At 41.3% G+C, this 17,884-nt stretch overlaps 1 protein-coding gene across 1 annotated transcript in view; it reads left to right on the top strand.

The window, feature by feature from the left end:
• MEDAG (mesenteric estrogen dependent adipogenesis) overlaps window positions 1-16,225 on the top strand; it is a 557,632-nt gene extending 541,407 nt beyond the window's left edge. Inside the window, exon 5 of the mRNA XM_044073243.1 lies at window positions 15,840-16,225. Within this exon, the coding sequence (XP_043929178.1) occupies window positions 15,840-15,871 (32 nt within the window). The 3' untranslated portion in view covers window positions 15,872-16,225. The remainder of the gene's footprint in view (window positions 1-15,839) is intronic.
• The last annotated feature ends 1,659 nt before the right edge of the window (window positions 16,226-17,884 follow it).

The raw sequence follows: 17,884 nt of genomic DNA, 5'->3' as shown, positions 1-17,884 counted from the left end.
AACAGACCCAATGACCTGTCTTTTCAGCTGCCAGCAGATTCACGTTTGGCAGCTCCTTTGGGAGGAAGACTGTCTCTTTTCAAAGAAAATTGGGATTTAATTACTCAAGACAAATGGGTGTTGGATATCATTCACCACGGTTACAGATTTTATTTCCATACAATGCCCCTTTCAAAGGCATGCCAGACGTTCCTCCTCCACAAAGAAAAGAGGCTCACAAGCAAGTTTCTCAGTTACTTCACATAGGGGCCATTCAGCCAGTCCCTGTATCAGAAAGGGGCCTAGGATTTTATTCTCGCCTGTTCCTTGTACCAAAGAAGGGAAACACGTGGAGACCAATTTTGGATTTATCTATCCTCAACACTTATCTGGACATTCCCAAGTTCAAGATGTTGACGTTACAACAGCTTTTACCTCTGCTGGGCAAAGATCACTGGATGGTAACTTTAGATCTCAAAGAAGCTTACCTTCATGTGCCTATAAGGCTAAGTTGCAGGAAGTATCTGCGGTTTCGAGCTGGAAATTCTCATTATCAGTTCTCTGCATTGCCCTTTGGCTTATCTACTGCCCAGAGTATTCACAAAGGTTCTGGCTCCAGTGATAGCTTACTTCAGGCTTCAAGGAATTCAAATCTATCCTTACTTGGACGACTGCCTGATTCTGGCTCAAGAAAAGAAGTTCTTCTACAGCACCTGGAATATGTTATCGCAGTGCTAAGATGCCTAGGGTATTCTGTGAACGAAATAAAGTCCAGTCTAGTACCCTCTCAAGACATGTGCTTTCTGGGTGTGAGACTGAATACAGCAGCCCAGATGGCCTTTTAACCCCGGACAAACAAAAGAGTCTGTCACTTTACTTCCATCAACTATCTCATCAGTCCGTGCTGACTGCAAGGACAGTCCTTCAAGCATTAGGGTTCATGGCATCTTGTATTCTGGTGCTTCCCAATGCCAAACTGCATATGAGGAAGTTACAATGGTATCTCAAAATGTATGGACACAGCACTGCCAGGATTTGGACACTGTCATTCAAATAATACCTTGCCTTCAAAAGAATTCTTGTGGTGGGCTCAGGAATGTCACCTAAACAAGGGACTCTCTGTGACCCGGCCAGAGGCAAGTCAGATCTTAACGACAGATGCCTCGGACATTGCTTGGGGAGCTCATCTAAATGGAAAGTGGATACAAGACAAGTGGCCTGCCAGACTACAGCATCTACATATCAACATGAAAGAGATGTTAGCAGTCCAGTTTGCATTAATGGCTTTCAAGGAGTTACTTCTTCCAGGGCAGGTGTTGATTCTAACAGACAACACAACTGTCATGTGGTACATCAACAAGCAAGGGGGAACACATTCTTATCCTCTATGCAGGCAAGCAATGATTTTATGGGAGACTGCGCTAAGCCTGCAATTAACTCTTCAGGCAAGGTTTCTGCCAGGAGCACAGAACTCCTTAGCAGATGTGTTAAGCAGACAAATCATGGATCCCCACGAGTGGAAACTGGATCTTCATGTATTTCAGAAACTGACAGTGTCATGGGGAACTCCAGACATAGATCTGTTCGCTTCTCCACTAAACCACCAGCTGCCAAAGTATTGCACAAAGGGGTTTCATCACACAGCTTGGAAAGTGGATGCTCTGTCTTTCAGTTGGAAAAACCTTCATGTGTATGCCTTTCCACCTCTACCTCTTCTTCCAAAGGTACTGTTAAAGGTCAGACAAGACAGGCCAAGGATGATTTTGATAGCTCCAGATTGGCCTCGGCAACACTGGTACCCTCTACTACGGAGTCTGGTAAAGAAGCCTCCATGGCCTTTACCTCTGATTCCTCATCTGTTATCTCAGAAGGACGGTCATTTGCTCAATGTCAAGCTACACTCTCTTCATCTAACAGCTTGGCATATTCTGTGTTGAAACACAGCAGGTCTCAACTTCCTCAACAAGTTTTAAATGTGATTATGGAAGCTAGAAGACCTAGTACAAGGAAAGTGTATGCAGAAAAATGGAAGAGATTTTTGTTTTGGAGTACAGCAAAGAATTTGGAGATTTCTGAGCCTAATTTGAGTGTAGCTCTTCAATATCTTACTGAATTATTGGACAAAGGTTTGTCCTTCTCTTCCATAAAGATTCATGCTGCAGCAATTTCAGCTCACTATGATTGTGACCCACCTTTGTTTTCGCATCCTTTGTTCAAGCAGTTTCTTAGAGGGGCAAAGAATATAAGACCCCCACGTAGAGCTCCTACTCCTGCTTGGGATCTCAATTTTGTGTTGGAAAAACTTACTCTACAACCTTTTGAGCCTGCAGCTACTGCTGAATTGAAATACTTGTCATGGAAGACTGCTTTTCTGTTGGCTATTACTTCCGCAAGAAGGGTGTCTGAGTTGCAGGCCCTTATGGCAGTAGAGCCCTTTTTGATTTTCCATAAGGATAGGGTATCATTACGTACTAATCCTTCTTTTATGCCTAAGGTGGTTTCTAGTGTGGCTTTAAACCAAAGTATTCATTTGCCTACGTTTTTTGCAGACCCTCAAAATAAAGGGGAAAAGATTTTGCACACTTTAGATGTACACAGGCAATTGCGTTATTATTTAAGCAGGACTAAGGATTTTAGGCAGTCTCAGCAGTTGTTTGTTTCTTTTGCTTTGAGTTCTCAGGGCAAGCCTGTGTCAAAACAAACTATTTCTAGGTGGATTGGCTTTTGCATTGCATTTTGTTATTCCCATCATGGCAAAGAGATTCCAGCTGGGATTAGGCCTCATTCCACTAGGGCTACTGCCACTTCAACAGCATTTCTGAGGGGGGTGGCAACTAAGGATATTTTGGAAGCAGCTACTTGGAGTTCAGTGCATACTTTCTCTAAGCATTATCACCTTCCTATCTACTCTAAGTCTAGGGCTGGTTTTGCCACAGCTGTTTTGCAAGGCATGTTGTCAGCTCCTACTTCTTTATAATTTGCCAGCCTCCCTTACCTCTGCTTTGGGATTCTACCCAATAGTCAGGACTGCAGCAATGGAAGACGAAGAACATAGTACAGTTTTGTACCTACCATAAATGTAGATGTTCGAGGATTCCATTGCTGCAGTCCAATTTACCCTCCCTCCTTCCCTCCTGTATTTAGGGGTGGTTGTGTATGTGAGTTTACACGCTTATATTTTTGTATATATTGTTGTATATATTGTACATGTTTTTGGTGCAGGTTTTTGGGACTTGTCTTTTTGGGTCTTCTGACATCTGGGGCAAGAAAAGACTGAGGATATGGCGTCGGTCATGCGCATTAGTACCCTGACGTACTGACGTCAGTCTAATGCGCCCTGACCGACGTCAGCCTTATACTCTGGTATTCGGGCCGACTGGACGCGGACTATACCCAATAGTCAGGACTGCAGCAATGGAATCCTCGAACATCTACATTTATGGTAGGTACAAAACTGTACTTTTTGTACCTACCATAAAAGTAGATGTTCGAAAGTCTCCCAGCTGCAGTCCAGGTTTCCCTCCCTCCTTCCCCTCTAGGGGTATTCTTTTATGGTGTATTTGCTTGCAGCTACTGTTTTTTTTGATTATATTGCATTGCATTATTACCTAATTTTATGTATTGCCTTCCTTCTGGGGGCACCTGACATCTGGGTCAAGAAAAACTGAAGAAAATGGTGTCGGCTGGTTCTTTTATACCCCTGTCGCACTGACGTCAGGGAAGAAGCAACGACAACCGACGCCGGACCTAGACTTTGGAATTCGGACGACCGAGGACCCGCCTGACGGCAGGAGAACCCATCTGTTATGACTGCAGCTGTATTAGCACTCGAACATCTACATTTATGGTAGGTACAAAACTGTACTTTTTACAGTATGTATATGTTCTTGTATATTTGATTAGTCTATGTATAATTGTTTTAATGAATTGAAGCATTTTATTGGTTGATTTGTACTTGAAGAACTATTTAACTGTAATTCATTTCTAACAGTTTTATGGTCTGATGAAGCGGTGTTAATCCGTGAAAGCGCTTACCAGTTTTACTCTATTTACATTAAATTGTGTTGCAGTGTGGAACTACCGTGTTTCTTCATTTATTTCATTGCAATTTTTTCTTCACATTGGTTCCTTTATTCGGCTGAGAGGTTCATTTTTCTTTTTTATTTATCTTCTTTAAATCCCCAGATTTCATTTGCCGCTAAAACAGATCGGGTGCTTCAACTGGCTGTGGCTAACTGTTTCTTCTTTAATAGATTATTTTCTTCATAGTAAAATAATATTTCACTTCTCTTTTTGAAAAAAATAGTTAATAACCTAGTTTACCTCCTTTCTTAATATAACAAACTTAGTTGACTGTTCATTTTCATTGTTGTTTTATCTGTGGCCATTGTTTATATTAAGGCCTAATTTCCTTTCCTCTCCTATCCCGGCTTTGTGTGCTATATAACTATTCCTTAGGCTCCTTTTGAGCAGTAGTTTTGATAGTTTGATAGTTGTTTAAATTAGAGGGTTCTTTTAACCCAGTTTATAGTGTGTATTAGTAGTTAAGTAGAGTGTTGGATTAGCTGTTTGTTTTTTCTTGCTATCCAACATTTAGCGTAAAACCGAGTGTGCTGTGTGTTACATATATATATGTATATATTCCCTTTGTTTACTGTTGGATTTAGTTTTTTCCTAGTACTGTTTACCCTGCAAGCTAGCTCGTTTTAGTTAGAGGGTTGCTTAGCCTGCTTGAGTTAGAGGGTTTTTTCCATTTGTCTTTTTTCCCTTTTTAATATTGTTGTGGTGTTGAGCTGTGTTTACCTTTTATAGTGTGGTGCTGAGTTCTGCAATATGTCTAAACAATCAAAGAATACTAAACCCTCGGGGTTTAAAAAGTGCACTAAGTGCATGCAAAAATGTCTATAACAGATGGTCATATGTGTGTACTGCCTTGGAGAAGTACATTTGGAAGAGTCTTGCTCTATTTATCACTCATTCAGTTCCAGGGTTATTTTTGAGAGAAAGAACTGATTCTTAAAGGATTGTTGAAGACTTCATTTTCTGAGGTACTAGAAGAAGGTCAGAGCCCAAAAAAACAGACCTCTTCCACCTCTCACAAATCTGACAGAGCTGGCAAAAGATCTTCTTCAACTTCTTCAGACCAGTCTGAACCTTCCAAAAAATTATCAAAGATTTCTGTTTTGGAACCAAAATCTGTTGGGCCCAAGAAACCATCTACCTTGGCACCTCTTATATTGGAACCATTGGTATTTCAGATTGAGGCAGGTTTCTCTGACCCTAAGATCTCCGATCCTACAGGCTGCTAGAGCCCCTGGTCCCTCCTGTCGATTCTCCAGGAGCGTTTCTGATGACAATGTGGATCACATGGTGTGGAGACTTTTGAGGAAACCGGTCCTAGCCAAACTGTTATCGGAGCTGACCCACAGCATTTCGGAACCAACTACACCTGCGTTGTCACCATCGATACCTCCTATGACCCAACTCGGGGCTTCAGAGCTGGAATGCATGGAGCTGATAGTAGTGCAACCATAGGAACCGAGACCTGTTCCGGGATCTTCACCCTCGACTAGTGTTCTGACTTCGAAAGAACAAAAATTCGAGGGAACAAGCTGCTAAGCGTAAGGAAAACAGATGATAAAGTAAAATCCACAGTCCGGTAAAACTGTTCCAAAGAAGGCAACAAAAGTCCATGCGCTGTAATATTAGAGCTTTTATTAACCACAAGCACTTTCGGAGAGACTCCTATCTCTCCTTCCTCAGACAAAAATGAAACAACCAGTTGTAGTATCAAACTTTCTTTAAAAAGGGTGTTGTTAACTAATTAACCAATTAGAAAACAAATTACCAATTACCAATTCAACAGCTTGTGAGTTTAAAATCATACAGAACCAGCAGCTAAAATGTTAGAAACAAAACAAAACTTCACTTTAAAAATGTGAATAATTTGCCATTTAAAACACAAAACTTCCAGCCTTTTCTATCATAAAGGGATATAATATCTATCAGTGCTCTTATCGTAATATACACTGTTCTTATGTTGTGTAAAAGTGTATACACAAATCGTAAATTATAAATTACGTAATAATTGCAACTACATCCAAAGGCTGAGCCTTAAACATTTAAATTTAAATTTAACTCATAGTGCTAACATTTAAATGATTGTTAGCATGGAACTACAAAACTCTCATGAGTAGCTTTCCAAATATTAACACCTATAAGTTTAAAGTTTTGAAATTTAAAATTTTAAAACAAAAACTTCTATACATTTTCAAATGTCCTGTTGTTATAAATATGCTCTAAGAAGAACCAATTATTAGTTTTAGTGTTTAATTTTTATAATACCTGCAGCTTATAATTGAGCGAATATGTGTAAACCTAATGTGTTTCAATATTTATGACGCTAATAAGTTTTGTGGTTTGTTAAAAATGGATACAAACCACTATGTCCATGTGGCATTATGTTCTCTTAAATGCGATACATGCGTTAAATAGTTGATCAATGTAAAATCCTACATAGGTCAACTCAACACTTCATTTCGTAAAGTCCCCTATGCATTTGTGTTAGACGCTAGATACAGCGTCATTCAAAATGGAACCAAATCAAAAAATATGACTTAGCTATGCATGGAGAGTTTCCAAAAGCTCCCTGCTGAGTCAAAAGATGCTACCTTTTACAAGCTAATAGTTTTAAAATACAAGTGAGCGATATTGCTTCATTTAAGCCAGGGTGTGTGTGTGCAGATGTCCTAAGCTTACATTGATCAACTATTTAACGCATGTATCGCATTTAAGAGAACAACATAATGCCACATGGACATAGTGGTTTGTATCCATTTTTAACAAACCACAAAACTTATTAGCGTCGTCATAAATATTGAAACACATTAGGTTTACACATATTCGCTCAATTATAAGCTGCAGGTATTATAAAAATTAAACACTAAAACTAATAATTGGTTCTTCTTAGAGCATATTTATAACAACAGGACATTTGAAAATGTATAGAAGTTTTTGTTTTAAAATTTTAAATTTCAAAACTTTAAACTTATAGGTGTTAATATTTGGAAAGCTACTCATGAGAGTTTTGTAGTTCCATGCTAACAATCATTTAAATGTTAGCACTATGAGTTAAATTTAAATTTAAATGTTTAAGGCTCAGCCTTTGGATGTAGTTGCAATTATTACGTAATTTATAATTTACGTATTTGTGTATACACTTTTTACACAACATAAGAACAGTGTATATTACGTATAAGAGCACTGATAGATATTATATCCCTTTATGATAGAAAAGGCTGGAAGTTTTGTGTTTTAAATGGCGAAATTATTCACATTTTTAAAGTGAAGTTTTGTTTTGTTTCTAACATTTTAGCTGCTGGTTCTGTATGATTTTAAACTCACAAGCTGTTGAATTGGTAATTGGTAATTTGTTTTCTAATTGGTTAATTAGTTAACAACACCCTTTTTAAAGAAAGTTTGATACTACAACTGGTTGTTTCATTTTTGTCTGAGGAAGGAGAGATAGGAGTCTCTCCGAAAGTGCTTGTGGTTAATAAAAGCTCTAATATTACAGCGCATGGACTTTTGTTGCCTTCTTTGGAACAGTTTTACCGGACTGTGGATTTTACTTTATCATCTGTTTTCCTTACGCTTAGCAGCTTGTTCCCTCGAATTTTTGTTCTTTCGTAGTCTGTTTGGTTTTTGGAATCGTAGTGTTCTGACTTCCTCGGTGCCATCTGAGCTTGAGGAGTCTAGGAGCCCATGCTGTCCAGTCAGGTCCGGGGAAGGCAGTCGGAATGGATGTTTGTCGGATCTGAACTTGCCTCTCTGGGCTTCGGCACTGGTGAGCTTGGCTCCTACATCGGTTTCAGAGCCAACCCCTTTGGTGCCAGGGACGTCTTCTGGTTCTTCGGAGCCAGGAGCTTCCTTGGATCAAGTGCAAAGGGCCTTTGAGGTGATGAGGAGAGCGTTGTCCCCACGGGCATCTTCACTCTCAGATTCAGTCATTCCTCCCTCAGAGGCACCAGTGTCCATCTCAGCAAGCTGCATCCACACAGACGCAGAGAACCCATGGCCTCAGAAGGCTCCATTGGGTGAACCCCTCTCTTCCAAAACCTCTCCAGAATACCCTTCTGAAGAGGTCCCAGAGAAGAGATTATGCAAGAGGAAGCATTTGGACTCCCCAGAGGAGTCCATCACATCTGACACAGACCTCGATGACTCAGAAGGGTCCCCACGGTCACCCTCTGAAGATGTCTCCTTTGTAGACATCTTAAAGATACTTAAGCAGAGAAGTGGCTGGAAGCCCATCATCCCTTCTGAAGAGAAGTCTGTCTACCTGAAGGCCTTTGGGTCTCACCCTTCAGCCACTCGGGTATCTCCTCCTTTCGACGAACTCATGGACCTAGTTTGTTGAAAGGCGTGGGAGACTCCAGATTCAGTGGAGCCCATCCCTCGGAGACCAAATAAATATATTACATGCCCTGAGGATAAAACCTTTCTAACAAAAGATGTCCCAGTAGATGGCTGTGGTTGTGGCAGCGGCCACAGAAAAGTACCTGTCGGAGACGTCCATGTCTGTCCATCCTCCAAACAAAGAGTCTTGGATGATGGACAGATATGGAAAGCGCACCTTTTTTTCAGCAACTTTTACACTCACGTACCCTGAGTTATCTCACACATTTTACCAGATTACAGAGAGGTCTCCTGAAGGAGCTAGGAGATCCTTTTCAAGGTTCTGTAGCTGTGGGGATATCAGATAGTTTCCTCCTAGCTCTCCACCTTAAATTCAGTTGTAAACTCCTCCATGAAACTCATCTCCTATGCAGCTGATGGAGCGAGTAGGGCAGTGGGTTCAGAAATTTCCCTAAGGAGGCATTCCTGGATGCATTTGTGTAACGTTGCGGAGCCCTTTAAGTCTTCCTTTAACTCCCCCTTCGATTTCTCATCATTATTCGGGCCTAAAGTCAAAGACACACTGACCAGGTGTGAGCAAGAAGGAAAGACTCTCACTGCCGTAGGAGTCCGTTTTTCCCTGCCTTCTAGACCTTATCCAAAAGGTCAAAAGGGGGTAAAATGTGGTTCTGAAAATCCCAGAGTTTTTTCAAGACACACATGGTGATTCTTCCCCCAGGGGCAGAGGGCGAAGCAATAATGGAAGACGCCAGTCACACAGGAGAGGAGGACCGCAGAACCAGGGTGACAGGGAATCATTCCTTGTCAAGCCCTTCCAGCGCTCCTGAAAAGAGGCCCGCCTGCCAGCCTCTGGAGGCAGTCGGGGGTCGCTTATCTTTGTACCCAGAAGCCTAGCTAAATATAACAAAAGACAAATGGGTGCAAAGCATCATATCCAGAGGTTACTCCATACACTTTTCCTTTTCCATCCCAGACATGATAAACATCCCAGACATTCCACCCAGTCAAAGGGAACAGGCAACCCTAGAAATACAGAAGTTGCTACAAAAAAGTCATCCAAACAGTCCCCGTAAACCAAATGGGATCCGGAACTTACTCAAGGTTCTTTTAGTTCCAAAGAAAACAAGGGACTGGAGACCCATCTTGGATCTCAGAAGTCAAAGTTTTGGATGGTAACACTACAGTCGATACTCCTTTTTCTGGGACAAGACAATTGGATGTGCTCTATAGACCTCCAGGATGCGTACTACCACATAAAAATGGACAGACAGTCCAGGGGTCATTTGCGCTTTCGGCTGGGAGCCAGTCACTACCATTTTCGAGCTCTACCCTTTGGTCTCACTACAGCCCCCAGAGTGTTCACTAAATGTATGGCAGTAGTCACGGCTCACTTGAGGCGCCTAGGATTCAGAGTGTTTCCGTACCTGGTCGACTGGCTCCTAACCGCCACCACCGAGCATCTACTAATAAAAGCAAGAGACACCACATTGAAACTCTGCTCTCATTTAGGAATCACAAAAAATTACGAAAAATCTGTCTTATTGCCATCTCAATGTATCATTTTTATAGGAGCAGACTTAGATACCTCAAAAATAATAGCAAAGCTTCCCCCAGAAAGAGTACAAGCCCTTCGGCATCAGGTCATCAGTCTACTGTTCAAAAGGAAGGTTCAAGCAAGAACAGTTCTGAAAGTATTAGGGACCAAGGCAGCAGTACATTTGATCCCAGTGGCGTGGCTGCACATGAGAATTCTACAGTGGCTGCTGTTCACTCAGTGATCCATGCAGGAACTGCCCATGTTCCACCAGATCTTAATAACAGAATCTTGCAAGAAAGACCTTTGTTGGTGGCTTCACTCGACTCATGTGACCTTAGGTCGACCCCCACCAACCTTTAGCCACAGTGAACACAGGCGCTTCCCAGATTGGGGGGGGGGGGCATTATCTGGGCAAGACTGTCAAGGGCACTTGGCAAGATCACGAGGCTCATTTGCACATCAGTGTCCTAGAGATGAGAGCAGTGCTTTTAGTGTTGTAAGCATTCCAGGTCTCTCTTCCACTGGGAACTATTGCAGTTTAGACAGACAACATGTCAGTTGTATGGTACATAAACAAACAAGGAGGAACCAGATCTTACCCCCTTTGTCAAGAGGCTCTGAGAGTTTGGCAATGGGCGACCTCCTCCCAACGCTTTCTGATAGCAATGCATGTCCCATGGAAATCCATCGTGATAGCAGACAAACTCAATAGGGCTATTCTGATGCCTCATGAGTGGTCCCTAAAGCAAGAGATGGAGTAAATGATTATCCGAAAATGAGGCCAGCCTTGCTGCGATCTTTTTGCCACGTTCATGAACGCCAAATGCAGCAGCTACATTGCCCTAATAGCCCCCCTCTGGGGGAGTCACCAAGGGATGCACTTGTACAAGACTGGCCCTCGGGTCTCCTCTACGCCTCCCCTTCCATTGATACCAAAAGGTCTTCATAAAGCCATGTATTGGTAAGGATCTTAATACTTATTGCCCCTTACTGGTCTCGTCAAATCTGGTTCCTCTTGCTGGGGGCTCATCGTTAGGAGGAGCCTTGGATTCTGGACCCAGTTCCAGATCTTCTGAACTATCCATTGGGACTGCACCATCCATCGCTCCAAACCCTCAAGTTGACAACAAGGCTGCTCCAATTCCAAACATAGTCAGGCTACCTGATCTTTCACCTTCAGTGCAGCATATTCTGATTTCTTCTCATAAAGCTTCTATGAGAAAATTATATGTCAGCAAATGGAAAAGATTTTCCTCCTGGGCCTTGGAAAATCATATTGACCCTTTCTCTGCACCTATGCCTTTTATACTGGAGTTCTTAGCAAAGCTTTTTCATGAAGGAGCAGCTGTAGCTACTATTCAAGTTCAACTAACAGCAATCGCTAATTTCCATTTAAGGGAAACGGGGCCAAATGTTGTCCCACAGTCTTTTGCAAAGCTTTTTTGAGGGGTACCATTCTACTAAGACTGCCCATTAAACCACCTCTACCGCCATGGAACCTCAATTTTGTATTACCCCGTATGATCCTTCCATGCTTTGAACCTGCATCATCCTGTGACCTGAAGTTCTTAACCTGGAAGATGATTTTCTTAGTAGCTATAACTTCAACTAGGAGAATTTTGGAGCTGCAAGCAGTGTCTATCAAACCCCCATACATGGTATTCCACAAGGACAGATACAAATCCGTCCTTTTTACCAAAGTATGCTCAGAATCAAATTTGAACCAATCCATAGACTTACCAGTTTTTTTTCCAAACTGTGGCAATGAGGCAGAATATATGTTACACCAACTAGATGTTCATAGGTAATTACATTTCTTTTTGCACAGAACAAAGGACTATAGAAAAACTGACCAATTATTTGTCTCCTTCTCAGGTGCCCCAGTTGCTAAGACCACTGTTTGCAGATGGTTGTCGGATTGCATTACATTTACCCACAAATCCCAAAACAAACAACTTCCCAACAAAGTAAGAGGTCAGTCTACCAGAGCTATGTCTACCTCTTCTGCCTTTTCAGCTAAACTGCCAATCGATACCATTTGTGCTGCAGCAACATGGGTGAGACCTCATAACGTTATCACTCATTACAAAGTTGATTTGGTCTCCAGGGACAGGGCTTCCTTTGGAGCCACTGTTCTGAAGAATATTCTCCCTTGAGCCACCCAAGAAAGATGATGCTAGGGACGCTGTCCCAACCAGTACAGAATGAAGGTGAGATAGGACAACATCACATAAAGAAGTTATGTACTTAGCATAACGTTCCATGTGTGTTGTCCCTCTTGTCTTCATTCTTACATCCCACCCTCCTTCCCTCCAGTATTTGGCTCCCGGAGGACTGAGAGGATTTATTTGATGACTAATTTTTCTCTGACTCTTCTGGGCTTGTAAATTTGTAAAATTTGTTTATAAGTATATATTAGTATACCAGCAAGCAAGATCTGGGGAATTCCCTAGAGCATCATGTTGTAGGGTGTAAGCTACGAGCTACTTGAAGACCTTGAGCTTTTGTAAACGGCAGAGTCGGAACTGAGGATAGGTTCCTAACCCAACCAGTACAGAATGAAGGCGAGAGGGACAACACACATGGAACGTTATGGTTAGTACATAACTTCTTTTTTCTGCCTGCTGTCCATTCGATAAAATGTCCCTTCCTCTTACAAACTTAGAAAGTAGTTAGAATGATGGATGTGTGTTCGCCTGCATTTTCTCTGAAGGATATGAACTCTGAAACTCAAGTGTATGCCACTATTCAGTGACTTCAGTCCTCCATGAATTATCTGAAAACCACAGAATTTGAGGAACAGACCAAACAAATGAGGCAAAAATCTGGACAGTTTAGTGGCATAGAAGGTTGATATAAATGAAAGAGACTGTGTTACACTGCCTTTCTGAGTGGCTAAGTGCTTTACGGCTTTGAAAGCGGGCAAAACAATTTTTGTATTGTAATTTGTGGTACATGGCGCACATAGAGCTTCATGCACTACAAAGAATTCTGATCGGGTTTCCAATCATAACCCTAAATTATGTGCTTTTGGCATGGATGCCAAGAAATTTGCTCTCGAGATGAATGTTGGCGTCCATGTCGAGAACATATCATTTTGGGCCCTCTCTCCCCCTCACCCTTCTGTGGGGAAATATCATCAAATATAACTCCCCCTACTGTCACTAAGGAACAGGTCATTATTGCTCTCTCTAAGATCAAGAACACTGCATCTATGGACCAGATAATATCCCAGGATGCCTAATAAATAGCACGAAACATGACCTATCAGGGCTTCTGGAATTACAGTTTAACTGTAGCCTCCAAACAGGTTTCATGCCTCATGAATGGAGAAAGGCAACAGTCATCCCCCTGCACAAAGGTGGGCCATCTACAGACCCTGGAAACTGCAGACCCATAAGTCGCACTAGTCTTGTATGTAAAGCCATGGAATAATTATCATGGAGATAAGTAGAGATGTACTAAACCTTCAGACACTGGACCCAACACAGTTTGGTTTCATCAAGGGCAGATCATGCCTACTGCGCCTGGTGGACTTCTTTGAGAAGGTCACCAAAGCAATGGATGAGGGAAAAATTGTTCACACTGCCTACCCTTGACCTAGCCAAGGCATTTGACACAATACCTCACTTGGGCATTGTTGACAGACTCAAGAGGTTAGGTACAAAGCTGTATGTCACCAGGTGGATAGCCAGCTGGCTTACAAACAGGACCCAGGAAGTTAGAATTGGGGAGTCCACCTCTACAAAGAGGCCAGTCATAAGTGGAGTTCCTCAGGGATCAGTCTTTGGACTGCTTGTTTTTGACATTTAGTTCTTAGAAGTCAAGGACAATGTCAGTGGTCTCTGGCTGACTAAAGATGATTGCAAATTAGGAGTTGTCATTGAATCTCACACTGACGTAAATGTTCTCCAGGAGGGGCTGACACAGACAAACAACTGATGCCAGAGCCATGGTCTAAAACTAAATGCCAAGAAATGCATAATAGTATCCTTCGGGAAGTCATCCATCCCTGGTAACTATCATATTGACAACACACTCCTTAGAGTTCACCCAGTAGTCAGGGACTTAGGGACACACATAGATAGTAATCTAGGTTTTGACCATCATGTGTCTACAGCGGTGAGGAAATCATTCTATATTGCACAACTTATAAACAAAGGTATGGCATCCAAGTCCAAGGAAGTCATTGTTCCACTGTATTTGGCATTCATCAGACCTGTCATTGAGTACAATGCCCCCTTTGGTATGTACCTAATCAGGCATATCCAACAATTGGAATGTCCACAGAGATTCCTTACTAAAAGAATACATGGCATAAGTAAAATGTCCTATGCAGACCACCTCAAGGCCCTATGCCTGTATTCTGTCTCGTACAGGCTTTTGAAGGGAAATCTATGCCTGGCATACAGGGCATTGTCAAACCCCACTCTGATGGACCTCCTGCATATCCACAAAACAAAGAACACCAGAATTACCCGTTCTAAAGACTTTAAACCTTGGCTCTGATATAAATGCTACTGGAGAGATAGATATGTATCCCAGAGACTGCCACGTCTATGGAACAGGCTTCCCATCTGTGTGAAGCAGAGTTCCCCCCAACCCAATTCAAGTGCAACTTGGACAATTAGATGGGAAACCAGAAATTCATTCCTGGTTTGGCACCTTTGTCTCTAATGAACACAGGTAACCTGTAAATGGTTCATTTCCCAAACCCCTGCTTAGACTTATCAATGATATCAGAACTTGTCAGAGATTTGGGATGCATGGCTAGGCTTAAAAAGGCCCTTTTGGTTTTTAGCCTAGTAAACACCTATGAACAGAACCGAGCTGAGATCCCCTTAAGTCCGGCATGGGAAACCAGATCCAGAATCCAGGTCCATAATACACCAACTCAGAAAATAAAAGTACCAGCTATTTTATTTGTAACTAATTAACTGCTTTCATTCCTTAAAGGACCAGGACTTAATTAGAAGTAATAATAAAATACAAACCATTTGGTTTCCTGCTTTGGACTTGGGGAGACCTCTGCTCTGTTTGATTCTTTGTTTTTCTCTTTCCAAGGATCCTTTCTCTCTCTCTCTCTCTCTCTCTTGTGTGGTGTTTAACCTATAATTTAGGGTTATGATCAGTGACCTGATCTTAATCCTCTAAGTAGCACAAATTCAGAGATGTATACTTATGTATATGTAATGTGAACTCATTGAACTGATTGTAGCCTGGTTTGTGTGTCCCACACAGTTGCTTAAATGAGTCCACATACACCACTGTTTTGGTCAACAGACAAACAAAATAAAATTAATTAATTAACAGCTGAATGATATGCACTATGGCAACACATTCACACTATTGGGACCCTTCAATAGCAGTTGACAGTTATTAAGGTCCCCTATACATGTAATATTTTGCTTTCCAACAGTCGCATCTTTTTGATCGCCTTTTGCAGTTCATTCAGGTTTGTGTTTCTATCAAGCTGTGAGAAAGTTGCCATTCTGTCCATATTAGTAACCCACAGATAAGCAAGCTGGTTTTGCCTTCAATTCAGCTGTTTGCCAGAAGTCCGTACTTGATTTTTTTGTTTTTATGTTCTACTTGTGTTTGTATGAAGATGTTTACCCACTGAAATGTCATATATTTGCTTTATTACAACTTAAGCATTTATTTTAAGAGTTTGTGGAACACTTTGCATGCATAAAAGATGGTATGTATGTGTTCATGTGAAAGTTAATTTTGTTCCGAAGGAGTCCTGGTTCATTTTCCCAGCACCTTTGTACTGAGAGATTAGTACAGAGTTCCAGTATGTTTAAACAGTCATGTTAATGGATAATTTGTACCCATGTAGTTATGTACAAAGAAGGAAGTGGCTTTATTGCAGTCTTTTTAGTGCTCTATTCTCATATTTCAGGTTCCAAAGAAGAGGATGATGTATTCAGCTGAGATCATCTAAAATCACTTGAACAAATTTTTGACCAAGCTTTGCTGCACCTGAAAGCATACCCTTCTGATGTGCTCGACGTCCAAGGAACCTAAATATATGTGAAGGATATTAACCATGATGTAGGATATTTATTTTCATTTGTAAATCAGGTAGATAAGGTGATCCCTGAACACTATGCCAACTCATGCATAATTAAATGGAAGCAAAATTCTAAGCATAAGGATATGTGACTGTGTATTTGGTTAAGTGGTGTTTAAATATGTATTTGTTTGGAAAATTATCAGCATGCAAAAGCATTTTAGCATTAATGGTAAGCCAAAACTGAATAAATTTAAGAGCTTATATGAAAATTACATTTTCTCTCTGTCTTTTTCTGTACATGTACATGTACACGTGTGTGTGTGTGTGTGTGTGTGTGTGTGTGTGTGTGTGTGTGTGTGTGTGTGTGTGTGTGTGTGTGTGTGTGTGTGTGTGTGTGTGTGTGTGTGTGTGTGTGTGTGTGTGTGTGTGTGTGTGTGTGTGTGTGTGTGTGTGTGTGTGTGTGTGTGTGTGTAGATAAATATCTATACGGAATCTGCTTCAGTAGATTGAGTCAGCACAACTCCAAAGACCAGAATACCGAGACTGAAACAGTGTTAAACCAAAAGTGCAAAAGCGCGAACCTCATAATATAGAAACTGAAAGACTGAAACTTGATTAAATCAAAGCACAAAACACTGAAAATAAACAATTGATGTGATGTGACGTGACGCATCACTTCCAGCCAGTGACATAAATGAATAAGTATGTGTAGAATGCAACCGTAATCCCGTTAAAGTCCACACATCTGCATGCGAAATAACAACTCCTTGCTAAATAACACTACTGTGCTGTCTAGTGAACACACATTTTCCACAAAACAGTTCCAACATAACAGTGCCCAAATACTCCCAATTGCAACGGGACAGTGTTGAAAATAATGATACCACATCACATGGATGTAATATACCAACTTCATATTTTTAGTAGTACAGCGATAGCCTTAAGGAACTCCAATGCAGAATAGTCATCCTTATGTTCCAACAAAAACTCAAACTGCCTTTGTCTTTGCACTAATCGCCGTTTCTTAGGCGATGGTGGACAACCAGCTGACATTCGAATCCTCAATTCATCAATCCTGTTTTGCTCCCTAGCTAAAGTAACCATCATTACTGATAAATCAGTAACTCAACTGCCCAAAAGGCATCTCAGTCGCCTATGCCATGCCTCTACCGAATTTTGAGTACGTGGTAAAAATAAAGTATTTAATTCCCACACATTCCAAAATGGTATGGGAAACAAAGGTGGAAATCTTGAAACAACATTATTTCTAGTATTGAATTTTCTTTGCTTCCCCAACAAATACCAGTCTGAAAAGTACTTGAGCAACTCAGAGCCCTCAGGAGAAAACTCTGCACGTAACAAGTGAAAAGCAGGCAAGACCTCACTCTCTGGTAGAAACGCTAATCCTGCCAAACACTTCACCGAAACTTGAAATGTATGGGAACTATTACACAAGGTAACTAAACCGAGAGACTGCAGTTTACGCCAGATATTCCTTCCATAGTGGAAGAAACAGCCCTTGGACACAGCCACATTGATGTTGACTCGCACGCTTTTCAACGTGTCAATTTCAAAATCACACAAAACATATCTGACATTCATTTCAAATCCTATTGTAGCCATTAATTCAAACAAGCAAGTCCACATCATCTTGTAGGATTTCAAAGACTTTTTTGACATTAGTGAAAACATCAATGGTACAGATTTACTGTACGCTCCGTGCTTAACTAATCCATGGATGCTGTACAGTTGTCTAATTACAGTCCCCTTACTAAAGTAGGTTCCATCCATAAGCCATATTGTTGCTCTAGACATGTCATACAAATTATTAATGGTGGTAAATACTGTAACCACAGTATTACTGACAACATCAATAGCTTTTCTCTGTAAAAATACTCCATCCTTCAGCGGAAACAGTGTAACATCTAGGG

Source organism: Protopterus annectens, chromosome 5.part1, assembly GCF_019279795.1.
Source record: "Protopterus annectens isolate FY-2018-M chromosome 5.part1, PAN1.0, whole genome shotgun sequence".
NCBI lineage: Eukaryota > Metazoa > Chordata > Ceratodontiformes > Protopteridae > Protopterus > Protopterus annectens.
The sequence above is the reverse complement of the archived record's forward strand: the minus strand, read 5'-3'. Positions and strand labels throughout refer to the sequence as shown.